At 45.1% G+C, this 22,645-nt stretch overlaps 1 protein-coding gene across 3 annotated transcripts in view; it reads right to left on the bottom strand.

Moving 5' to 3' along the window:
• Nucleotides 1-22,645, bottom strand: part of RCBTB2 (RCC1 and BTB domain containing protein 2) — an 88,946-nt gene that overhangs the window by 38,042 nt on the left and 28,259 nt on the right. For all 3 annotated transcript variants that reach the window (XM_074960786.1, XM_074960775.1, XM_074960794.1), the window contains exons 8-10: nt 15,247-15,354; nt 13,054-13,196; nt 11,212-11,402 (exon numbers count right to left, since the gene is read on the bottom strand). In XM_074960786.1, coding sequence (XP_074816887.1) covers nt 11,212-11,402; nt 13,054-13,196; nt 15,247-15,354 — 442 coding nt within the window. The remainder of the gene's footprint in view (nt 1-11,211; nt 11,403-13,053; nt 13,197-15,246; nt 15,355-22,645) is intronic.

Genomic DNA, 22,645 nt, shown 5'->3' with positions numbered 1-22,645 from the left:
CAACCCCGCTGCCTACCCAGGAGATTTTCAAATAATCTCTCTTTTCCCAAAAGAGAGAGGAGCCCAGGTAGTAGTAGTGGCATGCTGGATTTGCTACCACTGGGATCATTCCTGCTTCACATGGCAAGCATCTAACTCCAGAGGTCATCTAGTAGCCAATCCTTTTGAAGGTGGAAAAGACATTGGAGAGAGAGAAGACAGTTTACTAACTGGAAATCTGAGCATCAAAAATCTTTCTGAAGTTAATTGGTGGAGCTATCTGTTTATGCAGAAGGGGAGGACAACCCACTGTCTAGCTTATTGGAGCTCCTCAAGCAGAAAATAGTTATGAAAGGTTGTCACATTTCTAATACTTAATCACTCTAAGAGATCTTCAGCACTAGGAAAAATGTAGCCAATGCTCCGAGTACACTTCAAAGCCCAAGACTCTGCTTGGGCTAACTGTTTCTTTTTTCCTGAAAAAAGTATGATTGGAAAAAGGCAGCAGAGAACACTTAGTAGATATGATTGTCTGAGCCAAGGTGATTCCATACCCTGCACCAAAGACCCTTGCACAAAATGCTATGGTTGATCAACAGACTCACTTCCAAATGAAGGGAAATACTGAGACTGTAGGTTTAAAAGTAGAACACCAAGAAAGAGAACCTAGGCTTCAACCATAGGGAGGTTCTGACCTGCCATACTGAAGTACATGATCCTAAAGATGTTCAAGATACGATGAGGGGCATTTTTAGCATCCAACCAGGTGCTCAAGCCCTGTCAACTTTTGGGATCAACTATCAATTATATTGCTTATTGCCAAGAGTAGCACCTGTAAGGCCTTTTTACCAGCCTTAGCACCACTAAGGCAAAGCCCAGAGGGAGGGGCGATCATGAGGAGTGGGCCTGACTGTGTCCTCTCTGATATGCTGGGTTTGTGTCTCTGAAAAACAGAAAGTCTATCTTTATTTGACTTCTGGTGTGTGTGAGCCACGGCCCATGAGACTGCAGACTCTGCAAAAATACATCTGTATAACTAACTGCTTAAAAAAGTACTTGTTTAATGTTTTTTCTTTGATTGACATGTTGTTGAGGTAACTGTAGCAGCTACTAACATAAAAAGGGGTAGATAGGTCTAAGAAATTTGGATTTGACTTTCTGGACATCTCTTGGAATTCCTGGCAACAGATGGATAGCTGGCCACTGGAAATTTGTCGTTTGACCACTCGAGACCCCTCCAGACCACAGGTAACTAATGTTTGGGGGTGCTCTATAACCTATTGTGTTTGTATGTGCTTGAGATTAAATAAAGCAGAGACTCTGAGTAAAGGTCTTGTAGCGAGAGTGCTAGAGACTAATCAAGTGCTAGCTTTAAGTGAAAGCACTTGGTTTTGATTTGTTTGTGTCAGCCATATAGCAGACAGAAGCACTGCGTCTCCCTTGGTTTATCCTGATACCATCTCGCAGAGAGTAAAGTTACCGAGAGGTTTGGGTTTGGGGAACCCCGCGTAACAGATACAGTCCATCAGAAATCCTTACTGAGGCTAAAAATTAAGAGACAGTTACATGGAGGATAAATAAACTGCAACTCTTGGTAAATAAATTGGCTATTGATGGTCAAATATGCTAATATCCCAGAATCAACTGGGCACAAATGATTCAGAGCAAAGAATTTGTTTATCTCCTATTACGGAAGCCCATATGAAAACCTTCAAGGCTGATTCACTGTAGGGATAATGGGCTAAAAGCTTTCCTGGGGGGGGGGGGGGGGCGTGGAGGAACGTTTAGGGGGGCATGGCAGGCCCAGGCCAGGCAGGAAGGGAGCACCACCTAGCTTTGTCCTGCCCCCAGCTCTGCTCCCGGCCTCACCCCTCCCCACAGCTGTGGCCTCAGCCTCGACCCCCTTACCTCTGTCCACGTCCCCCTCATCCCCTGGAGCCATGCCCTGCTCCCAGCTCTTGGAAGGTGGGGGGCGCAGACAGGGTAAGGGGGGGCATGAACCTCCAAAGCTGGAGGCCACTGCACTAAGGGGATGCAGATACTGTGGACAAGAGGGGTATGCACGTTCAGTTTACCCCTAGAGTAACAGAGACAAGGGGAATTACTGGCAGGTGCTGAGTACTGAGACACCCAGGGTGGTCTGGGTTACACAGGACTTCTGCATTCAGATTCCAGAGACTCCAATGGTAGTTTAAAAGACTGATAAAACACAGCCTGGGGCCAAGAAGAGTGAAGTCACAGGGGCAGGGTGTTTGAAGTGTGGGGAGCTGGGGAACATAAAGAGGCATTGCCTGGGAAGGTCTTTGAACTGTAAGTAGAGGAAACTACATCATGGGAGTGTGAGGGGGGAAAACAGCAAACCTGGAGTATAGTAACCAGGACTGGAGCAGGACACAGAGTTCACCCTCCCCTCCATCACCCTCCCCTCCATTTACCAGGGATTTGGTGATCTCTCCTTTAGCCATGGGGCAGGAGAGCTTCAAAAGTGTGAAGTGCAGGAGGCAGCAGCCAAAAAAAATCTCATGTAGAAAAAGAGCCCAACACTTGGGGGGAAAGGAAGCAAGGATCCCAGGGAATATGTGGGACAAGAATATTATTAAGGAGATTGTGGAGCAGATATTCAGTTTGCAGGTACAGCTGGAACCGCAACAGCAGCTAGCCAGGCTATAGGAGCTGTTACAAATCCTGCAGGAAAGAAGTGGCAACACTTACAGGTACTGAGCAGACAAGAGGGAGCTAGTGGGCTAGAGGCCTGAGGCCTGGCTGAGGAGATGTTATGGTTCTGTACAGATGGGATATTTAAGACAGTGTGCCCTTGGATAACTGAGGGAAAAGACAGAGTTGCTGGGGCTAATTGCAGGAAGAGCCACAGAAACCCCTCCAGGGAAAGGATGGAAAAGGCTTAATTGATTTTGTTGTGGAGAGGTTGGCCATGTAGCCGGGTGGTTACCCCGCTCCAGCCCTGAAAGGGTTAAAAGCCAGCCCTTGGAGAGGGCTAGGGCTGGGAGCCAATCAGAAAAGGCTGAGAGGCAGACAACCAGGGCCAGGCTGGGCCCTATAAAAGGCTGCAGGGCCAGAAAGCAGTCAGTCTTTCTCCAGCCTTGGAGAGAGATGGACCTGGCTACCTGAAAGAGGAAAAGGGTACCTTGGACAGCGCAGTGCTGGGAAAGGGCAGGGGGAGCTCCAGCCTGGAAAATCCCCAGGCCGAGGCCTTGCTGTCAGGGCCCGAGGAGGTACTAGGGCTGTGGGGAGGCAGCCAGGGGAGGAAGAGGCAACAGGTCCAACCCCCTGACTGATGATGAGTGACCATTTCAGACTGCAGTTTGCCCCTGAGGGAAGGGGCTAGATGAAGACTGGCAGTGGGTCACTGAGGTGAGGTGGGATTAGAGGTGGGGTTCCTTGGAGAGGGGAGGACCCCAAGTGTGGGAGTACTGCTGCAGGCAGTACCCAAGAGAAGGAGCACCACGGGCAGGGAGGGATGTGGGGCCTGAAGTATAATGGTGGAGATTGATAATGAAAGACAAGCAGTGACTACAGGAGAGACACCAGCCAGCAGGAGGCGCTCTGAGGCTGGAATGAGCTAATTTCCGGACTGACCATCAGGAGGTGCCACGGAGGTGAGTGCTCAACCTCTTACAGGCCATATAAAAAGATTTTTCCCTTTGATGAGGTGGACACACTGCAGGAAGAAATGCAGGAGCCCCAAGAATGGACAGGAGAAGAAGAGGGTGTCTGACAGCACTAATGCATAGGAGGTGCATGCACCTCAGCTGGCACTAGAGACAGTGAATGAAATAATTGTGATCACAGACACTCATCTTACTGAGGTGTCAGTGCACACTAATGTCCCCACAGGGGCCACAAACTGACAGTAAAGAACCCACAAGGAAAACCAGGTGAAGACTGAAATCTTTCTAGGCAGAGAGGCCTCAGAGAGAGACCCTGATCAACCAGGGCAGAGACTGGTACATGCATTCCAAGCAGACAGACCTGGGCAGGAGACACTGAGAAACCAGGGCAGAGCCCACTACAAGCTCTACATGTCAAGAGACCTTGAGAAACCAGGGCAGTCTGCTACAAGCTCTCCAGGCAGAAAGCGAAGTCTCTGAAAGACCAGGACAGAGATTGCTACAAGCTCCCCAAGTATAGAGGCTGGGAGACAGACTCTGAGGAACCAGGGCAGAGACTGATAAAAGTTCTCAAGAGAGGCCTGGGAGAAGAACCTGACTATGAAGGCCAGAGATTGTGAAAAGCTCTTTAGGCAGAGGCCTGGGGGGAGAAGACCCTGAATAAGCAGGGCAAATACTGTTATAGGAGGGACATTACCCACAATAGGACCACCACCTCAAATACTTTCTGTGAGGGAAGGTATGTGATGGTGTATAGCAGGCCCTTCATAGCCCCTGCTGGAGGCCCTTCAATCCTACTACACCTTGCCCCAGGAAGGAGCTGCAGAGGTGGGCCCTCCAGGTCTGCCTACAAAGGCTGCTTCTGTGCCCAGTGGGCTCAGATAAAAGGAGCTGCAGAGCCTGAGCAGGTCAGTTGCTGGCTGGAACCAGAGGGATGAAGAAGGGTACTCTGATCTTAATGCACTGTAGCACTAGAAGTTAACCTACACTGACTAGCACATCTAAAGAATAATAGTTTTGTTGCCATCTTTGGAATGCGGACCATTATACCTACTAACTGAACTAAGCAAGAATGTTAAATACACAGGCTATGGATCAGCTGCATCCTTGGAGCACTTTAGTTATTCCTAATAAACTGGAAGAGTATTTTAATTTAGTCAAAGGAAATAGGGTCTCTAATTGATGTGTTTCTTTCTAACACTATTCCAGTATAAATGTAGATCTGGTATTCAGTGGGGACCGTAACACTTCAGTGAATTTTACATCTAAGCTTTAAAACCTAAACAAAGCAACATGTACTTAATCATCTGTTCAATGTTTTTCACAAAGGAACAGTTTCTCATAGACGTAAACCCTAAACATGGTAGAGATTTATTTTATATGGAATTTACAATTAAAATACTTACACATTTATGAGCTGTACCCATTGCCTAAGATTTTTAGTGTATTAACATAATTAAAATAAAATTTAAATTAATATAAAGCAAATACTAACAGTACCTAAACCAAGCCAGAGAATGCATTCAGTTTCTAAAAAGGCTACCCTATGGACCACAGCCACATTCCTCAATCCTATCAATATAACACCCTTTTACAACAGACCTTCTCAGGCAAAATTCTGAGCTAACGGAGGAGAGGCCTTACGCTATGTTCTAAAGTACAAATGCTGGGTCTAGTAAAGCAAATTCTAGAGTAGAGGACTCACCACTGAATTTGCCAGTCCCTCAAAGCTTAAAAGTAGGTCCTATTAACAAAACTGCTTTGTCTCAAATATTAAAAAGATACTCAGGAACTGGGTGCGTACTACTAAACAGTTTTGGACCAAAGCGCATGGTACCCAGAAGCAAATAGAAAACCAGTACAGAACTCAGGTTTCAGAGTAACAGCCATGTTAGTCTGTATTCGCAAAAAGAAAAGGAGTACTTGTGGCACCTTAGAGACTAACCAATTTAAAATTGGTTAGTCTCTAAGGTGCCACAAGTACTCCTTTTCTTTTTTCAGTACAGAACTGGAATTCAAAAGTAATGTGCTCATTATAGCTCAGAACACTAAGTAAATGGGTTGCTATGTTCTTCACTTGCTGAGACCTGATTTATGCTACAAAGATAGCTTGGTGTAAGACACCTTGTGTTGACCTGTTTGTGTATGTGTCTACACTCAAATTTGTCTCATGCCAACACAGGCGCCTCATTACAGCAATGCACTAAAACCACCTCCCCAAACAGTGAGCCCCATGGTCAATCTTCTGAGGCTGACGCAGTGCAAGTATAGACAATGAATGACCTGCATCAACTCTAACAGTCCTCCAGCAGCTGTCTCACAATGCCCCATTTCTTGCAACAGTGACATTCTGGTCACAATTGTAAACTCCACTGCTCAGAGGTCACAGAGGCTGGAAGCTTTTCCTCCCCACATGTATTTTTAAATGCCTGTTCCTGATTGTCCAGCTTTGAGCACACCTAGCAGATATTCCTTGTTGTGTGCAACTGCCCAACCAACCATGCCAGCTCCATGCACTAGACACACTTCTGCCTGGAGCAGACAAGAGGTACTAGATCTCCTGAGCCTGTGGGGAGAAGAGGCAGTGCAAGTACAGCTATTAATCTGCCATAGAAATGTGGACATCTATGAAAAGATTACACAGGGGATGCAGGAAAAGGAGTATAACAGAGATCAGCAGCAGTACTGCAGAAAAGCAAAGGAACTGCGGCAGGCAAACCACAAGACCAGGTACGTCAACAATCCATCTAGTGCTGCACCCCAGACCTACCACTTTTACAATGAGCTGCGTGCTATACTTGGCAGAGACCCCACCAGCAACCCCCAAACCACTGTCGATACCTCGGAGGAGTCCAAGACAGAAACCCCTGTTATGAACAGCAAGGAGGAAGAGGAGAACAGAGAGATGCAGAGGTAGGATCCAGCCATGCCACAAATCAGGACCTGTTTGAGTCTCTACAACAACCTAGTCAGTCCTGCCAGCCAAGCACAGATGAACCCAGTGAAGGGGAAGGGACCTCAGGTAAGTGCATGCATGTATTTTCCCTTACAACATTTAAATTTAAAGATGGCACCCATCCCCAGGTTAACATGACACAGGTAAAGACTTTTTACTGTTTTACTCATATGAGAAGAGGTAGCAGTGCAACAAACAGAGGTACATCTGGTGTTTGCTCATTCCCCTATTGGTTTAGGTGGTAGAGGAGGGGCATGAAGAGCAGTTTGTTCCTTGCATCCTTCTGAGAGACTTTTGATGAAACTTTCATGGAGATACTCTGCAATCCTTTCCCAAAGATTTCTAGAGATGGCTGCCTTATTTCTTCCTCCACAGTAGGACACTTTCCCACATCACTCCATGATGAGTTCGACAGGTACCACTGCAGTAAACAGGTTAGGGGCATATAGGCCCAGGCAGCTTTGGGATGCCAGTAACAGCTGAGCTCTCTGTGTCTGTGCCTTGTTACCCGCAGAAGTGAGATATCAGCTAAAATCACAACCACCTGTAGAAACCAGTGCCAATATTCAATACCACTGCCCTATACTCATACCCATGGAACACAGACTGAAATTTTACTGTTTCAACCACAATGGACATCATTTGTGTTCTGAAATGGACAGAAATAGTGGTGTCTTTCCAGTTTTAAAGCTCTGTTACATTTATAGTGTATTGCCTGTTGTTTTTTGTACATGGTTTATCTGCACTGTTTTTTGCCATTCCATACCTTTCTGTTTTTTGGAAATAAAATTATCTTTATTAATTCACAACTCATAGTGCAAAATGCACAGCAGTACTCAAAGAATCCCATATTTGTAAATGTAGAGCACCACACAACTATTTCTTGAATAGATTCAAGAAAACACCGTCACAGCTATAAATGTACTGCAAGCATCACACAATTCTTACCAGCACCCAAAGCTTCAGACCCAGACAACAGACCAGCACAGAACACTATAGTGGCTGACTGTTAGTCTTCTTTCAAAGCCACCCTCAACTGAATCGCTCCATACTGAGCTCTTGTCATGGCCCTTGTGTCTGGTTGTTGAAAGTCAGCAGACAACTGCTCTACCTCTGCCTTCCACCCTGGCAGCAGCTCTTCCCCCTTAACCTCATAGACATTGTGCAGGACATAACAGGCAGCTATAACCATTGGGATATTTTTCACACGGAGATCTAATCTAGTGAGTGAACACTGCCAGCATCCCTTCAATCTACCGAAAGCACATTCAACAGTCATTCTGCACCTGCTTAGACAGTAATTCAATCCTTCCTTGGAGCTGTCCAGGTAGCCAGTATACAGTTTTATGAGCCAAAGGAGCAAGTCTGGGTCCTCCAGGATTACTAACGGCATTTCAATATTGCCAGTCAGGAAAGAACATCCCTGTTTGCAGCTTTCTGAACAGTCCTGTGTTCTTAAAGATGCAAGCATCGTGCACCTTCCCTGGCCAGCCCACACTGAGATCAGTGAAGTGTCTTTGGTGATCCGCTAACCCTTGCATAATCATAGAGAAGTGCCCTTTCTGTTGATGTACTCTGTGGCAAGGTGGACTGCCAAATAAGAATATGCATGCAGTCTATCACCCTACTTCAGTGCAGGAAGCCCATTGCTGGAAATCCTTCCATTATGTCCCTCAAATTCCCAAGAGCTACAGTCCTGTGTAGCAGAAACAATTAATGGACCTACACACTTGCATGACAATGGCCCCCACTGTGAATTTTCCAACTTCAAAATGATTTCCCACTAACTAGTAGCAATCCTGCAGGTCTGAAAATACAGAAGAATCATGTGTCCTGTATTTGCAATGTTCATGAGAATGGTGTCGAGCTCTGTGCTTCTGTCAGAAGTGGTGGACACCAAAAAGTGCTGTGCAGGTTTGTGGGATTTTTTTTAAAAAGTATGAAGATTATGGGATATGGATGGCATTATAGGATGGAGAAAGTTGCATTGTGGGAACTTGACCCCTAGCTCACAGAGATTCCTGCACGATTCATTTCTACCTCACAACACATTGCCAAAAATTTCCCAAAAGGCATTGCACTGGACAGCAGCTCATGGCACACTGGGATACCTACCTATAGAGCATTGCATTTCGCATTGACACAAGCACTCCTGGTGAAAATGTGCATCACGAACACAAGCAGCCAAATATGCACATGCATGAGTGATATATAAGGCTATGTTTTAGTCATGGGCATTTTTAGTAAAAGTCATGGACAGATCACGGGTAATAAACAAAAATTCATGCCCTGTGACCTGTTCGTGACTTGTACTATATGCCCCTGACTAAGCCTTTGTTACTTGGGGGGGGGGGGGGGGAAGAGGGCAGCCCAGGGGCGCTCTGGGGGCAGGCAGCCTAGGACCTGCGCTGGTGCTGAGGGTGGGCAGGCGGAAGCACGTGGCCTGGAACCCCTGCTGGTGCTGAGGAGGGGTTGGCAGTCTCCCTACCTGGCTCTGTGTGGCACCGTGGATGTGACAACATGTCCCTCGGCTCCTAGGTGGAGGCACAGCCAGGGGGCTCCGTGCACTGCCTCTGCCCCGAGCGCCGACTCCACAGCTCCCACTGGCCGGGAACCACAGCCAATGGGAGCTGCAGGGGTGACGCCTACAGGCGGAGGCAGTGCACAGAACTGCTTGGCTGTGCCTCTGCCTAGGAGCAGACCGAGGGACATGCAGCCACTTCTGGGGAGCCCCCCGCCAAAGGTAAGTGCCGCCTGGAGCCCTCACCCCCTCCCGCGTCCCAACCCCCTGCCCCTGTTGCCCTGGATTTGAGGGGTGTATACCCCAGAATGTGATCAAGTTAATTGCAACCATATTATGTGCATTCAGCCACCCTGAATTAATGAAACAGAATACCACATAGTTAAGGATTAATTTGGAAACGGGCTTTTAGAAGCAAGGTTGTATCTAGCTGGCAGTTTCTGTTAATCAGAATGGGAGGAGGGGATAAACAAGTAAAGAATTGAGACTAAAAACCTTGGTGGTTGGAATACCTTGAGTCTAAACCTCTCCGATATTAAAAGTTTATTGAAAGTTAGAAAAGTGATGATCCAGTAGGTGTCATTATGATCTATATGTTTTGTAGAAGTTAGTCATAAAAGGTTAGCTAATAGAGTGTACTTTGGAAAAGCCCTCTGAAGACATCTTGAGACACCTTTTCCCCCGGTGGGTGAACAACTGGCCATTGCAAACCGCCTGTTAGTTACTCAATAGCGATCCAGATGTTAGGTAAATATCTGGGATGTTCTAAACCTATTGCTTATGTTTGTGTGTGCTTAAATCTAAAAAACTGCAGTTTTAGATAGAGCACGCTTACTCTCCCTATGTCCATCACAAAAGGAATAAAAAGGTTCCCCGGTTCTCCAAATCCAAACCACTCAGCAGCTCTACTTGTCTTGCCTTAGCCACCATGCACTACATAACTGAAGTCGATGTAACCTACATTGACTTACTGCAGTGTCTGCACCATGCTATGTTGACAGAAGCTCTCTCGTTGACATAGCTTCTGCCTCTCGTTGCGGTGGTTTACAGAAGTCAACAGGAGAGCGCTCTCCCATCAACTTGGCATGTCTTAACCAGACTCGCTAAATTGACACCGCTGCATCCATCACAGCAGTGCTGATTTAGCCCATAGTGAAGACAAGCCCTCAGACACTATGGAGAACAGAGCTATGGGAAGGGACCTCCAGAACAGGATACCTATACACAGGGCTGGCTCTAGGATTTTTGCCGCCCCAAGAAAAAAATGTTTGCCCGTCCTGCTTTTTTTTGGTGCCCCCCCGGCTCCGCCCCAACTCCGCCCCTTCCCAACCCCTTCCCCAAATCCCCAGCCCCGCTGCATTTCCCCCATCCCACTGCTTCCTGCGGCTCCCCCCCCGTAACCCCCCGCCCTAGCTCACCTCCGCTCCACCTGCTCCCCTGAACATGCCGCTGCTCTGCTTCTCCCCCATCCCTCTCAGGCGAGGGAGAGGCAGCGCATTCAGGGGAGCAGGCAGAGAGGAGGTGAGCGAGGGTGGGTGGGGGGGTAGAGGAACTGCTCCCTGCCCCAGTTCACCTCCGCTCCACCACTGCCGCCTCCCATGAGCGCGCCGCCACTCGGCTTCTCCTCCCTCCCTCCCAGTCTTGCCGCGCAGAAGCGGCTGCGCATTCAGGGGAGCAGGCGGAGGTGGAGCAGAGGCGAGCTGGGGCGGTGGGGGCACATTTCTAGGCGCGGCATGGCCGGCGCCGGAATGCCGCCCCTAGAAATGTGTCACCCCAAGCACCTGCTTGTTTTGCTGGTGCCTAGAGCCAGCCCTGCCTGTGCAATCACCCCCAATCAAAACAAAGGAGACCATCTTGTATATTCCCACAGAAAAATGTCACCCCATAAAACGCAACTGACTGCCTATGATTTAGCACCTACAATCTGTCAGAAAGTCTCAGCATTTTTTACAGTTCCATAGTTCCAGTCATTAAAATTAACAAATACTGTAGGTTGTATTTTTAGGTTTAAATTTTTAAAATTAACTAAAGTGTATTTTTCAAATGCATTTATCCTTTCTTATGCACCAAATTAAAAAAAAAAAAAGATTAGGATGCAACAACAACAAAAAACACGGTAAGCTCACCTACTGATAGGAGACGCCATGTCACAGCAGGAGTAGCAAAACAAGCAAACACATCATCTGTGCAGGCAAAGTGCGTAAGGTGTGGAAGAATCACAGACTGGCCACGGCACTGACCCCACATATACACATGGCCACCCTGGGTTTTAGCAGCAGAAGTGTGAGCAGAATGGCAGGCTGCAATTTCTATAACTCTAAATTCACAAGCAAACAAAAACACTGGCATAAGGACAAAGTGCAGTGAAAAAGCTTACTACCACATACCTACTTTTGTAGGCTTGCATGCATTTTAAGTTTTATGGGAATATATTCCTCCCCCCACCACTCCCCTCATAAATGACAAAATGTTTCCATAGCATGCAAGACAACTGAAAATAAGGTTGTTCGCTATTTGTACATATACAGCATCTAGTTACTCCTCTCAATTTTAACCCTGAAAACAGCAAATCACATTTATCATAGAATATTTTACTATTTAATTAAAACCACATCAAAGTGCAACCATTACAATATTACACCTATTCTTAGCGTTACTTCTAACTAATATGCATGCACATGTACTAACTAAATTATTCTGTAGGCCATCTTTTAGAACATTTTCCAAGTGAAGGACCTAGACCCAAGGAAAGCACTAATTAAAGAACATTACCCCCCTCACTTTAGCTATGTTAAGATGCTTCACTAACCCTAGAGGTTGATTTTAGGTTTTCAGAACTCCCATCACATTCAATGTTACACAACCCACTGTTTTGCAGTCTGAAGTATAACTTGTCTGATTAGTGGTGAAGTGGTATATATATGTATATTTAAGACAAAATCTTGCAGCCCTTAGTGTGAGGTAACACTCCCATTGTCATAAGGAACACAGGATTTGGCCAACAACTGATGAAGGCAATATATAACATTTTTATTAAAAGGTACTAAACATATTTGGACTGCGGCACAAATATTTTAAGCAAAAAATAAATACTGATGTTTGAAAAAAGCAACAAATTAAGAGGAAATAACACCACACAATATCATACAGCAATGACCTCTTTCTTCTAGCAGGTGGAGACAGAAACAATTGTAAGAGTAGCATTACACATTTTTGAAGTCTTTCACAGCAGGAAAACCAAAATGGTTTATTCAACAAGACCCTAATATACTCTAGTAAGGAACACATTCACATTTCCACTGATAGAAACAAAGTATTGCATTATCCATAGAAATTATTCTATTACTGATTATCAGAAACTAAGATTAAGAAATTTGTAAAAGCTAAATTTTCAGGCAGAAATATAATTTTATTCCCTCCAGCCTTCCCCTTACTAATCTAGGACTACAAAACATAGAAGCAGTATTTAATGCAATAGCTACAGGCAAATTGTAAATATCCACTCTTCTGACTTTTTCCACATTTTTTTGTCGGATCAATCTTAATGGTAAACTATTATTAACATAGCAAATAAATTGTAAAAAAATAAGAAGCCTTGTTTTTGGCTGACTCAGTATAGAGAAGTGGCAGCACAGCACCAATGACAGCATACAATTAAAACTCATAAAATACTCTAAGAAGTAGGATGCAGCTGAAGGAGAAAGAGAGGCAGGAAACAGCCAGCCCCAGAATTTGTAGTCTCCCTTTCACATCTATTTATCATGGCAATGCATATGTTTCCAGCTAGGTCAAATTTTAACTTACAAATGTAAATGTCAGCCAACATTAGAATCTATTCAGGTTTAGGTCTGTGAAATAACCATAGCTAGCAATTACAAGTGATTTCTACCAAAAAAGTCACTGTGATTTTGCGCAGCACTTCCGTGATTATTTTGATTAATGCCTGATTATTATAGTGTAAATATTACCTGTCCTTATCAACAATAACTGGTGCAGGGTAAGACTGGTTACTTTTATTGCCAGTGCCTAACTGACCATACGAATTGGCTCCCCATGCATACAGCTGACCTTCATCTGTTAGCACTAATGTATGTGCATAGCCACAGGCAACCTGCAATGAATAATAATAAAAAAAAAAACTCATCTTACTTACCAGCAAATTAATTCAGACAAATAAATATATTTTCATATTGTTGATTCTATATCCAAGAAGATAAACACATAGGTAGGGCCCTACCAAATTCACGGTCCATTTTGGTCAATTTCACGGTCATAGGATTTTAAAAATTGTAAATTTCATGATTTCAGCTATTTAAATCTGAAATTTCATGGTGTTGTAATTGTAGGGGTCCTGACCCAAAAAGGAGTTGTGTTTGTGTGTGGGGGGGTGTCGCAAGATTATTGTAGGGAAGGTTGCTGTCCTGCTACTCTTACTTGTGCACTGCTGCTGGCGGCGGCGTTGCCTTCAGAGCTGGGCAGCTGGAGAGTGGCGGCTGCTGGCTGGGAGTCCAGCTCTGAAGGCAGAGCCACCACCAGCAGCAGCATAGAAGTAAGGATGTCATGGTACGGTATTGCCACTCTTACTTCTGCGCTGCTGCCTGCAGAGCTGGGCCCTCAGTCAGCAGCTGGCACTCTCCAACTGCGCAGCTCTGAAGGCAGCACAGAAGTAAGGGTGGCAATACTGTGACCTCCCTAAAAGTACTTTGCAACTCCCCTGCAATTCCCTTTTGGGTCAGGACCCCCAATATGAGAAACACTGGTCTCCCTGTGAAATCTGTATAATATAGGGTAAAAGCACAAAAAGACCATTTTTCACGGTCCGTGATGCGTTTTTCATAGCGCTGAAGTTGGTGGGACTCTACACACAGGCAATACAACTTACAAAAATAACAAACACAGATCACACTATAATTGGGAACAGAAATAGGATGAGAGATTTTGAGCAAAGAAATGCATGTGAGAAAACCTGCTTATATTTTTTAAAAATTCACAAGCCAATAACCTTTTAAGAGCACAGTAATGAAAAACCTACAAAAGAAGAAATAACAGAGGCACATTGAAACACAACAAAGGGATCTCAGAAGCAGGTGAAGTGAGAGAGAACTAGGAGAACTTTACAAATTTTGCAGTAAAACTCGTATCATGGCATAAATTAAAGTTTGAAACTATGGGCCTGATGCTGTAAACGCTTGCTACCAAGTGTAGTGCTAACTACTGTAAATAGTCCCATTGAACTATAGTATTAAACGCTATGGCTTCCATCCAGCTAAAAGCTTAAGACTTAAGTGTTTAAGCATGTGACATCCATCCCACTGACTTCTATGGGACTAGTTATGTGCTTACAGTTAAACATATACTTAAGTATACTTAAGTCCTTTGTTGAATCAAGGCCTATATCTAACTGTAAATACCTGGGATCTAAATCAAAACTTGTTATTAAAGCAACACTTTCTTAAAAGGAGAAAAAGATAATGGAAAGTAGGAAATAATATTTTTCTTAATTATGCTAGGGACCTCCTTCTCCATTACGATGCCCTCCCAGCTAAGCTCTCTTGTGAGGGCCCTTACCTGTGAATGGGAATTGGATAGAAAGCTATGTATTTTTATTTATTTCAATTGATAAAAAACATCCATCCAATGTTACAATTAGGAACCAATCTTCAAAAGACTGCTTTCCTAAATCCCCCATAACCATCCACTGACCGATTTCTCCAGCACCATCTCTTATAAATTCATTTTCTTCTTCCTAGGAACAGCCAAGGAGAACAAGGGGGCCTTGGAGTGTGGCCTGGTGGCCAATAAACTTTGGCTTTGACAAACAAAAGTAGATGTCAATGAAAGATGAGAGTGCCAATTACCTTTCAAGAGGAACTAAACATGGATTATAAAAATCCCTAAAATTCCTCAGATGAAATCCTGGCTCCACTGAAGTCAATAGCAAAACTCCAATTGACTTCAACTGGGCTACATTTTCACCCTTCTGTCTAGTGGAGGGGAAAGTTCATTTTTCAGATGTATATTTTCATTACTATGTCTAGGGCTTTAACCAAACCACTAATGCCTTGCCTCCATTGAGTGCAGAATATTCCCTTTAGAATCTGCATTTGCCACATGCTATTTCTTCTGTTCATAAAGGGCTTGACATGACATAATAAACGTACCCGCTGCACACGAATGCCTTGCAAAGCAGCTATTCTACAGGGTGTTGGCTGATTACCACTGCTACCCAATCCAAGCTGGCCATTACCATTGTAACCCCAGACATAGACCTAAAAAGGAAGATTGAGATTTTAATTAGTTTGTTATGTAGTTTCTCCACTTCTCTTGAAAAAAACATATCTATTTTACAGTGTTATAATGTGCAATTCTCTGCAATGACACCTCCAAAGAAGCTCTCTTCTTCTAAAAGGGGCAAAGAGTCCTGTGGCACCTTATAGACTAACAGACGTATTGGAACATAAGCTTTCGTGGGTGAATACCCATGCATCCGACAAAGTGGGTATTCACCCATGAAAGCTTATGCTCCAATACGTCTGTTAGTCTATAAGGTGCCACAGGACTCTCTGTCGCTTTTACAGATCCAGACTAACACGGCTACCCCTCTGATGTCTCTTCTTCTAGTGATTTATAAAAATATTTTTGCACATTATATGGCAGGTCGTACACAACTCCCGCTGACCATATCAACTATACAGTGCACTAAAATTCTACCCCATGTATTCTGTTTGCCCAGTCCAAGTCTTCCAGGAATATATCATCCAATACTTAGAATTTTTAGTACATAGAAGTGGACTACCAGTAACTGTTCTGTTCCCTGGTATGCAAAGCAAGCTCTGCTTCTAGCTTCCTTTGTCATAGAGCTCATCTCTTATTTAAAAATTGATCCCAAAAGAAAACAAACAAAAATATCTTGAATTGGAAGAAGCAGGTCTTAAACACAAGTGATATAGTTTGAGTAAACTTAAGGATATTATTCTGAATACTTCAAAAAAGCATCTGGGGAAGTATATTTCACTACTCTGCTACGTCTTTAGTGAAAAAAGCGTTCCATTCATGTTTTATACACTGAACTGCAGGTTTTATGAGTTTTATCACATTAATAAACATAACCTATTTGCAATAGCAACCAATTATGGACAAAGAAAAAAGAAAAAAGCACTGTCCCTATGGCATCTGTTTTGAAAAGCCTTTTAGATATGTTCAGGCAAACTGGAAAAGACAAAACGTGAATTACAAATAAGAGTAAATCCTGCATGAGTGGATGTGTAAGATTTTTTCAGTCTCTTTTCCTGAAATCTAAACAAAAACTCCATAGGGGAAAATGACAGTTGCTCCTCTGTAACTAGAGTTCTCAAAGATGGACTCTACGCATTCACCATCTTGGGTAGAATGCTTCATAGCAGCGCCTGTTGCACTGCTCTTGCACCCCCTCCTCTCATTTTTGTTCCTGAACTTTCTGAAGACCAGAGGGTGTGGTTTTCCAGCCATCTCAGTTCCTGCACTGCCTCCTCAGGTTCAAGAATATAATTAGGACTCCGAGGAAGAGGCAAAGGTGAGCATGGACTGGGAATATGTAGAGTCCAGTTCCATGCACTGTACAATTTCTCAAAGAACTCCACTTACAGGTAAGCAGCCTTCATTTCTTCTTCGAGTAGTCTGTACACCTTCCCACTCTTGGGATAGTTTGATAAGCAAGACTGTCTACTGAGGACACAGCTGGGACACACAGACCTAATTAATCAGTGTCTTGAGTACTGCCCTAACAATCTGTGCATCAGATCTGGATGCTAAAGCAAGAGAAAGCAATATTTAGTAAATTTGTTTATAGAACTCCGTTTCAACTCTGCAGATTTCAATAATGGAAATATGTCTAAGTCATGCCAAAGAACCTGCCTTAGCCCTAGTGGAATGTGTACTAACTTTTACAGGAAGAGGGACAGAGGCTTTGTGGCTCCCCTTAATACACAGTCTAACCCAGTCTCACCCTAACCCATTAGGCGAGCATTGAGATGAAATAGCCTAGCCCTTACTATTCTCTCTGTAAGATATAAAGAGATCTAGGAACTACCTAAAGAGAATGCCTCTGACCTTTTAGCATCTAGGACATAGAGTTCTGGCTCACTTAAATGCATGAGGTCTGGAAAGGATATTGATAGACTAATTATTCACTTAAGACTGAAATCAGTTATTATATGCTGGGAAGGAATTTAGGATGTGTGTGGAGGATTACTTTGTCCTTGTGGAACACTGTGAATGGTGGAGACACCATCAAGGTTTGCAGTTTGCTTATACTTCTGGCAGCTATTGTTTCTATAACAAATACTGTCTTGATTGACAGGTGAACCAGTGAACACTCATGTATTGGTTCAAAGGATGGTCTCATTAAATTGAGTAAGGACTAGATTAAAATCCCATGATGGCAGGGGAGTTTCTTGTCTGGTGGACAGATGTTCACTATACCCTTCATAAATCTCTTAACTGAGTCATGGATAAATTCGGTCTGCTGTCCACTGCTAGGCTGAAATGGCAACTAAGTGACTTTCAGCAAGAATACCGATAGGTCGAACAGCTTCTGGTGTAGCAAGTATTCAAGTATGGACTGAATTAATGCTGATGATGAAGATATGTTTTTATCCAATGCCCAAAAGACAATTCTTATCTACTGGAGTCACAGCACTTATGTATAGATTGCTTTTTGGAGTTTAGTAGCATGTGTTGCATGCCTGATGAACTAGCATTTCTCGACCATGCTGTTAAAGTATAGGGACTGTGGGGTCTGAGTGCAAGCTTTGGCTGGCCTCCTGAGAACAGACCTGTGGTAACATCACAGGGAGAGAACCATATACTCACCTGGAGAGATAAGGGTCTGGAAGCCACTGCTGCCTTGCCCATGTTGGAGCAATAAGAATTACCATGGAACTGTAGTATTTATCTTTTGTACTTCTCTTTGGATTAGAGGAAATAGGGATAAAGTGTAGAGGAGGCCTATTCCCCAGCCAGATAGGAATGCATTTGAAATGGACAGGCTGCCTACTCCTGCTCTCGAGCAGAACCTCAGGTATTTGGTATTGTGTCTCACTGCTAACATCTGTTTCTGCCACTGATGGGGTTAGGGACCATTCCTGTAGCTCTTCCCCTCCCTGTCAGCTGATTGACCAGGCTGTTGTCCTTTCCCACTAGGTGAAGTACTATCGAGTAAATGCTGTCATGGATGCATCAGTCCTATAGTACTTTAACTTCCTTGCACTACTATGTGGAAGGAGTTTCTCCTCGTTTGTTGATATAAAGCACAGCTGTCATTTTGTCAGTGACTACTTGGACTATGCTTTAAGTGAAGTAGAAAGAATTTGAGACCTAGATGGATTGCCCTCATCTCCAATACATAGATATGCAGTCATTATTCAAAGTGGTTCCAACAATGAGTTGTTAGGTCAGGGGTGGACAAAATTTTTGGCCCAAGGACCACATTGGGGTTGCAACACTGTATGGAGGGCTGGATAGGGAAGGCTGTGCCTCCCCAAACAGCCTGGCCCCCGCTCCCTATCCGACCCCTCCCACTTCCCGCCCCCTGACTGCTCCCCTCAGAACCTCTGACCCATCCAACCCCCCATGCTCCTTGTCCCCTAACCACTCCCTCCCGGAACACCCTGCCTCTAACTGCCCCCCAGGACCCCACCCCCTACTCCCTGTCCCCTATCCACACCCCCGCCCCCTGAGACCCTACGCCTATCCACACCCCCGCTCCCGGACAGACCACACTTATCCAACACCCCCCTCCCCGCGTTCCCCATCCCTTGACCGCCCCTCCACCAGAACCTCTGCCCCCTGTCCCCTGATTGCTGCCCCACCAAACCTCCGCCCCCTGCTCCCTGTCCCCTGACTGCCCCCCTGGGATCCCCAGCCCCAGCCCCCTTACCATGCCACTCAGAGCAGCATGTCTGGCCGCCGCAGCCCCCGGCGGGAGCCAGACACGCTGCTGCGCTGCCCTGCAGGAGTGCGCAGCCCCGCTGCCCAGAGTGCTGCTCTCGCAGCAGCGTGGAAGGGGGGACAGCGGGGGAGGGACTGGGGGCTAGCCTCCCCGGCGGGGAGCTGAAGTGCCAGGCAGGACAGTCCCGCGGGCCGGATGTGGCCCATGGGCCGTAGTTTGCCCACCTCTGTGTCAGGTCATTGAAGTGCATTCCCCATCCCAGGTTGGACAAATCTGACGTAACAGTTATTGATGGGGATGGAGGAACAAATGCCACAGCTATTTAGCACACTATGACTACCAGGGAAGAGATGGGAGCATCTCTTTTGGGACAATTAGCTTTATATAAATGCTCTTTGAATTTGGCAGGTAATTTTTGCCAGCCAATGCTGAAGAGGTTTCATTCTGAAATGAGCATAAAGCATCATGTGTGCCTGAGGCGATAAGAAACAATATTATTATTTGTTTGGGATTCTTTCACAGTTTTATAATAGCAAACTGAATATTCAGGAGTCCTTCTAAGAAGAGCGCTCTTCCTGAGTGGGCATCCAAAATCATCTCGACTTTGGGGATTTTCTGAGTAGGAGGGTGTGATTTCTTCTAAATTATTCCCAGTCACAGATTCTCAGAAAGTACACATGTACAGTCCATGTAGGGATTCCTACAAAGAAGCCTTGATACCAGACAGCTCTGTGCTCGTGGGGAACCAGGGCGCAGTATCTAGCCTGTCTGACCCATGAAAGACACCCTTCTGCCCCCAGCAGTCTCTGCTTGAACCAAAACTGTTCAGAGAAAAGACTTGCAGAGAGCAGTGAAGGGTGTTGGGAGACACACCTAGACCCCTCCTGACAAGGGTGACAAGATTAAGGCATCTCCATTAGCATACAGAATGGAGAACAGAGGCAACTCCCATAGCCTCATCTGCATGAAAGATGGGACAAGGAGACATCTCCATTCGCATACAGAATGGAGAACAAAGAACCACACTGAACTCTGGGACCAGAAGAGCAGGGAAGCACTGCATCATGGGGGATCTCTGCTCCAGATGTTAATGAACCTACACCTGCACACACCCAGCTCAGCAGTTATCAGACCAATTCTAGTAATGAATCCTTGATTGATATCCAATATACTGAAGCAGCCTAATTGAATTGTGAGCTCCCTGAAAGAAAACACCACCCATAGCCAAGAGTGATCAGCTCCTATTGTCTAGCCTAAAGAAAACCCTTGAGTCATCAGTTTACCCATAAACAAATCTAGTGTTCTCCCTTGAACCATTGTTGTTTCTCTACAAAAGCCCTACCTATGTTCAAGTAAGTGTTCTGATGCTTGGATCCAACGATGCATCAGTTCCACTGGGACTCCATCTTCTCCTGACTGATCGTGCAGAGGGCTACGCCTGTCTCCAGCACTCAGGACCCTGAGCTACCACCATCACCTGGGAACCCCGACCAGTTCAAGCCTCATGGAGTGGGTGAGATCCCTCTCTCTCTGTTTTCTTTTCTGCCTGAGGTATTAACCTTTAATAATGTTGGTTTAGGCTCTCCCTGTGTAATCATCATCATTATTCAATAAATAACTTTTATGGTTAAGCTGGTTGCTTCTCTCTCTCTCTCTGAACTTTACTCTTCTGTGTCTTTAGGTTCCCCATTTACCCTGCAGCAACGCTTCTTTTACCTAAGCTACAGATCCCTGTAGCGCCCAAAAATACTGTGGGGTTTGCTCATCAAGTGGGTTACTACCAGTATAATTGTAACATGAAAGCGGGGATAGGGATGTGCTGAACCTGGGGCATATAAGGGTGGCAGCTTGAAAGTGCTGCTTGACCCAGCCCATTCGTGGCAGAATGTGCAGGGATCTGTAACAGTGTGAACTGCATAAGTGCCAACATCAGTGAAGCAAGTACCTGAATGGGTACAAGCATAGAGAAAAGACTCAATAGTCTTTTCGGGAAAGGAACAGCGAAAAGAGAGATGACAAGATGAATTATGAACAGCTGAAGAAAAATCAGCTGTCCGGGCTATTCAGAGGAAGGCAGCTCAACACTGAGGATCAGACTAGAACACAGCTAGTTGATTTGCTCAATTCTAATGACCAGAAGCAGAATAATGGGTTAGGTCTGCAGGGAACTTCCAGCCCACTGGCAGAGAGTCAAGCAGGCGAGGAAAATTGGGGAATCTACCCCCAGAGAGAAACAGGGAAGAGACTGACAGTGGCAGCAGCTATGTACCATGAAGGCCAAGTACACCCCGCAACAGGAGTTGTAGATAGCTCAACAACTAGAGCAGGAGAGGCTGCAGCTGAAGAGGGACAGAATGTGTCTGGAAATCCAACAGCTTGCAGACTGGGAGCAGCAGCATCAGTAAATGAAGAGAAGGAGAACCAGTGCCAGTACGAGAAGCACCAACATCAATATGAGAGAGAAGAAAAGCAGAAGTAGTGCTAGTATGAGGAGAAACAGAAGGACAAGGAACATCAATATCTGCTCGAGATGGAGAAACTGTGCCTTCAAATCCTTAATCCAATAGATAAAGCCAGACCTCCTGTACCTCTCCTAGTGGGTGGCATAGACTCCAAATTACTTAGAATCATAGAAGATTAGGGTTGGAAGAGACCTCAAGAGGACATCTAGTCCAATCCCCTATTCAAAGCAGGATCAACACCAACTAAATCATCCCAGCCAGGGCTTTGGCAAGCCCGGGCCTTAAAAACTTCTAAGGATGGAGATTCCACCACCTCCCAAGGTAACCCATTCCAGTGCTTCACCACCCTCCTAGTGAAATAGTGTTTCCTAATATCTAACCTAGACCTCTCCCACTGCAACTTAAGACCTTAAGACCTGCTCTTTGTTCTGTCATCTGCCACCACTGAGAACAGCCGAGCTCCATCCTCTTTGGAACCCCCCTTCAGGTAGTTGAAGGCTGCTATCAAATCCTCCCTCACTCTTCTCTTCTGCAGACTAAACAAGGCAAGTTCCCTCAGCCTCTCCTTGTAAGTCATGTGCCCCAGCCCCCTGATCATTTTCGTTGCCCTCTGCTGGACTCTCCGATTTGTCCACAACCTTCCATCCTTCATCACTTTAGGGAGCGGGATGACATGGATGTGCTTCTTACTGCTTTCAAAATGGGGTGTGAACTGAATAAGGTGGGGAACGAGGACATAGTACAGTAGCTGACTCCAGTACTGTCTGGGACAAAGGTCTTGGACATTTTCACCGTTATGGGAAGGGAGGATTACAAAGATTAAAATAATTGTAAACAAGCTTTTCTGACAAAGTTTAAACTGACTCTTGGTATATATAGGAGAAGATTTCAGGAAATTCAGAGAAGAAAGGGATATGACCTATGCTAACGTTTCAGCTCTAATTAGGTATTATGTAAGGAAATGGGGAACTGGTTGGAGGATCGAAATGGTCGATGAGTCCTACAAATTAATGAATATAAAACAGTTCTATAAACTCTGCCACCCTGATCTGAAATCAAACAAAAATCCTAGAGATGATATTATATCTGTGAAATTGGCAGACCAGTATGTGGCTAGTCATCCTGGTTTGATAGAAAACCTAACAGGCATGGAATGGAATCAGAGTCCAA

Source organism: Natator depressus, chromosome 1 (assembly GCF_965152275.1).
Source record: "Natator depressus isolate rNatDep1 chromosome 1, rNatDep2.hap1, whole genome shotgun sequence".
Classification (NCBI taxonomy): Eukaryota; Metazoa; Chordata; order Testudines; family Cheloniidae; genus Natator; species Natator depressus.
Note: the sequence above shows the minus strand (reverse complement) of the source record. Positions and strands in the feature narration are given on the sequence as shown.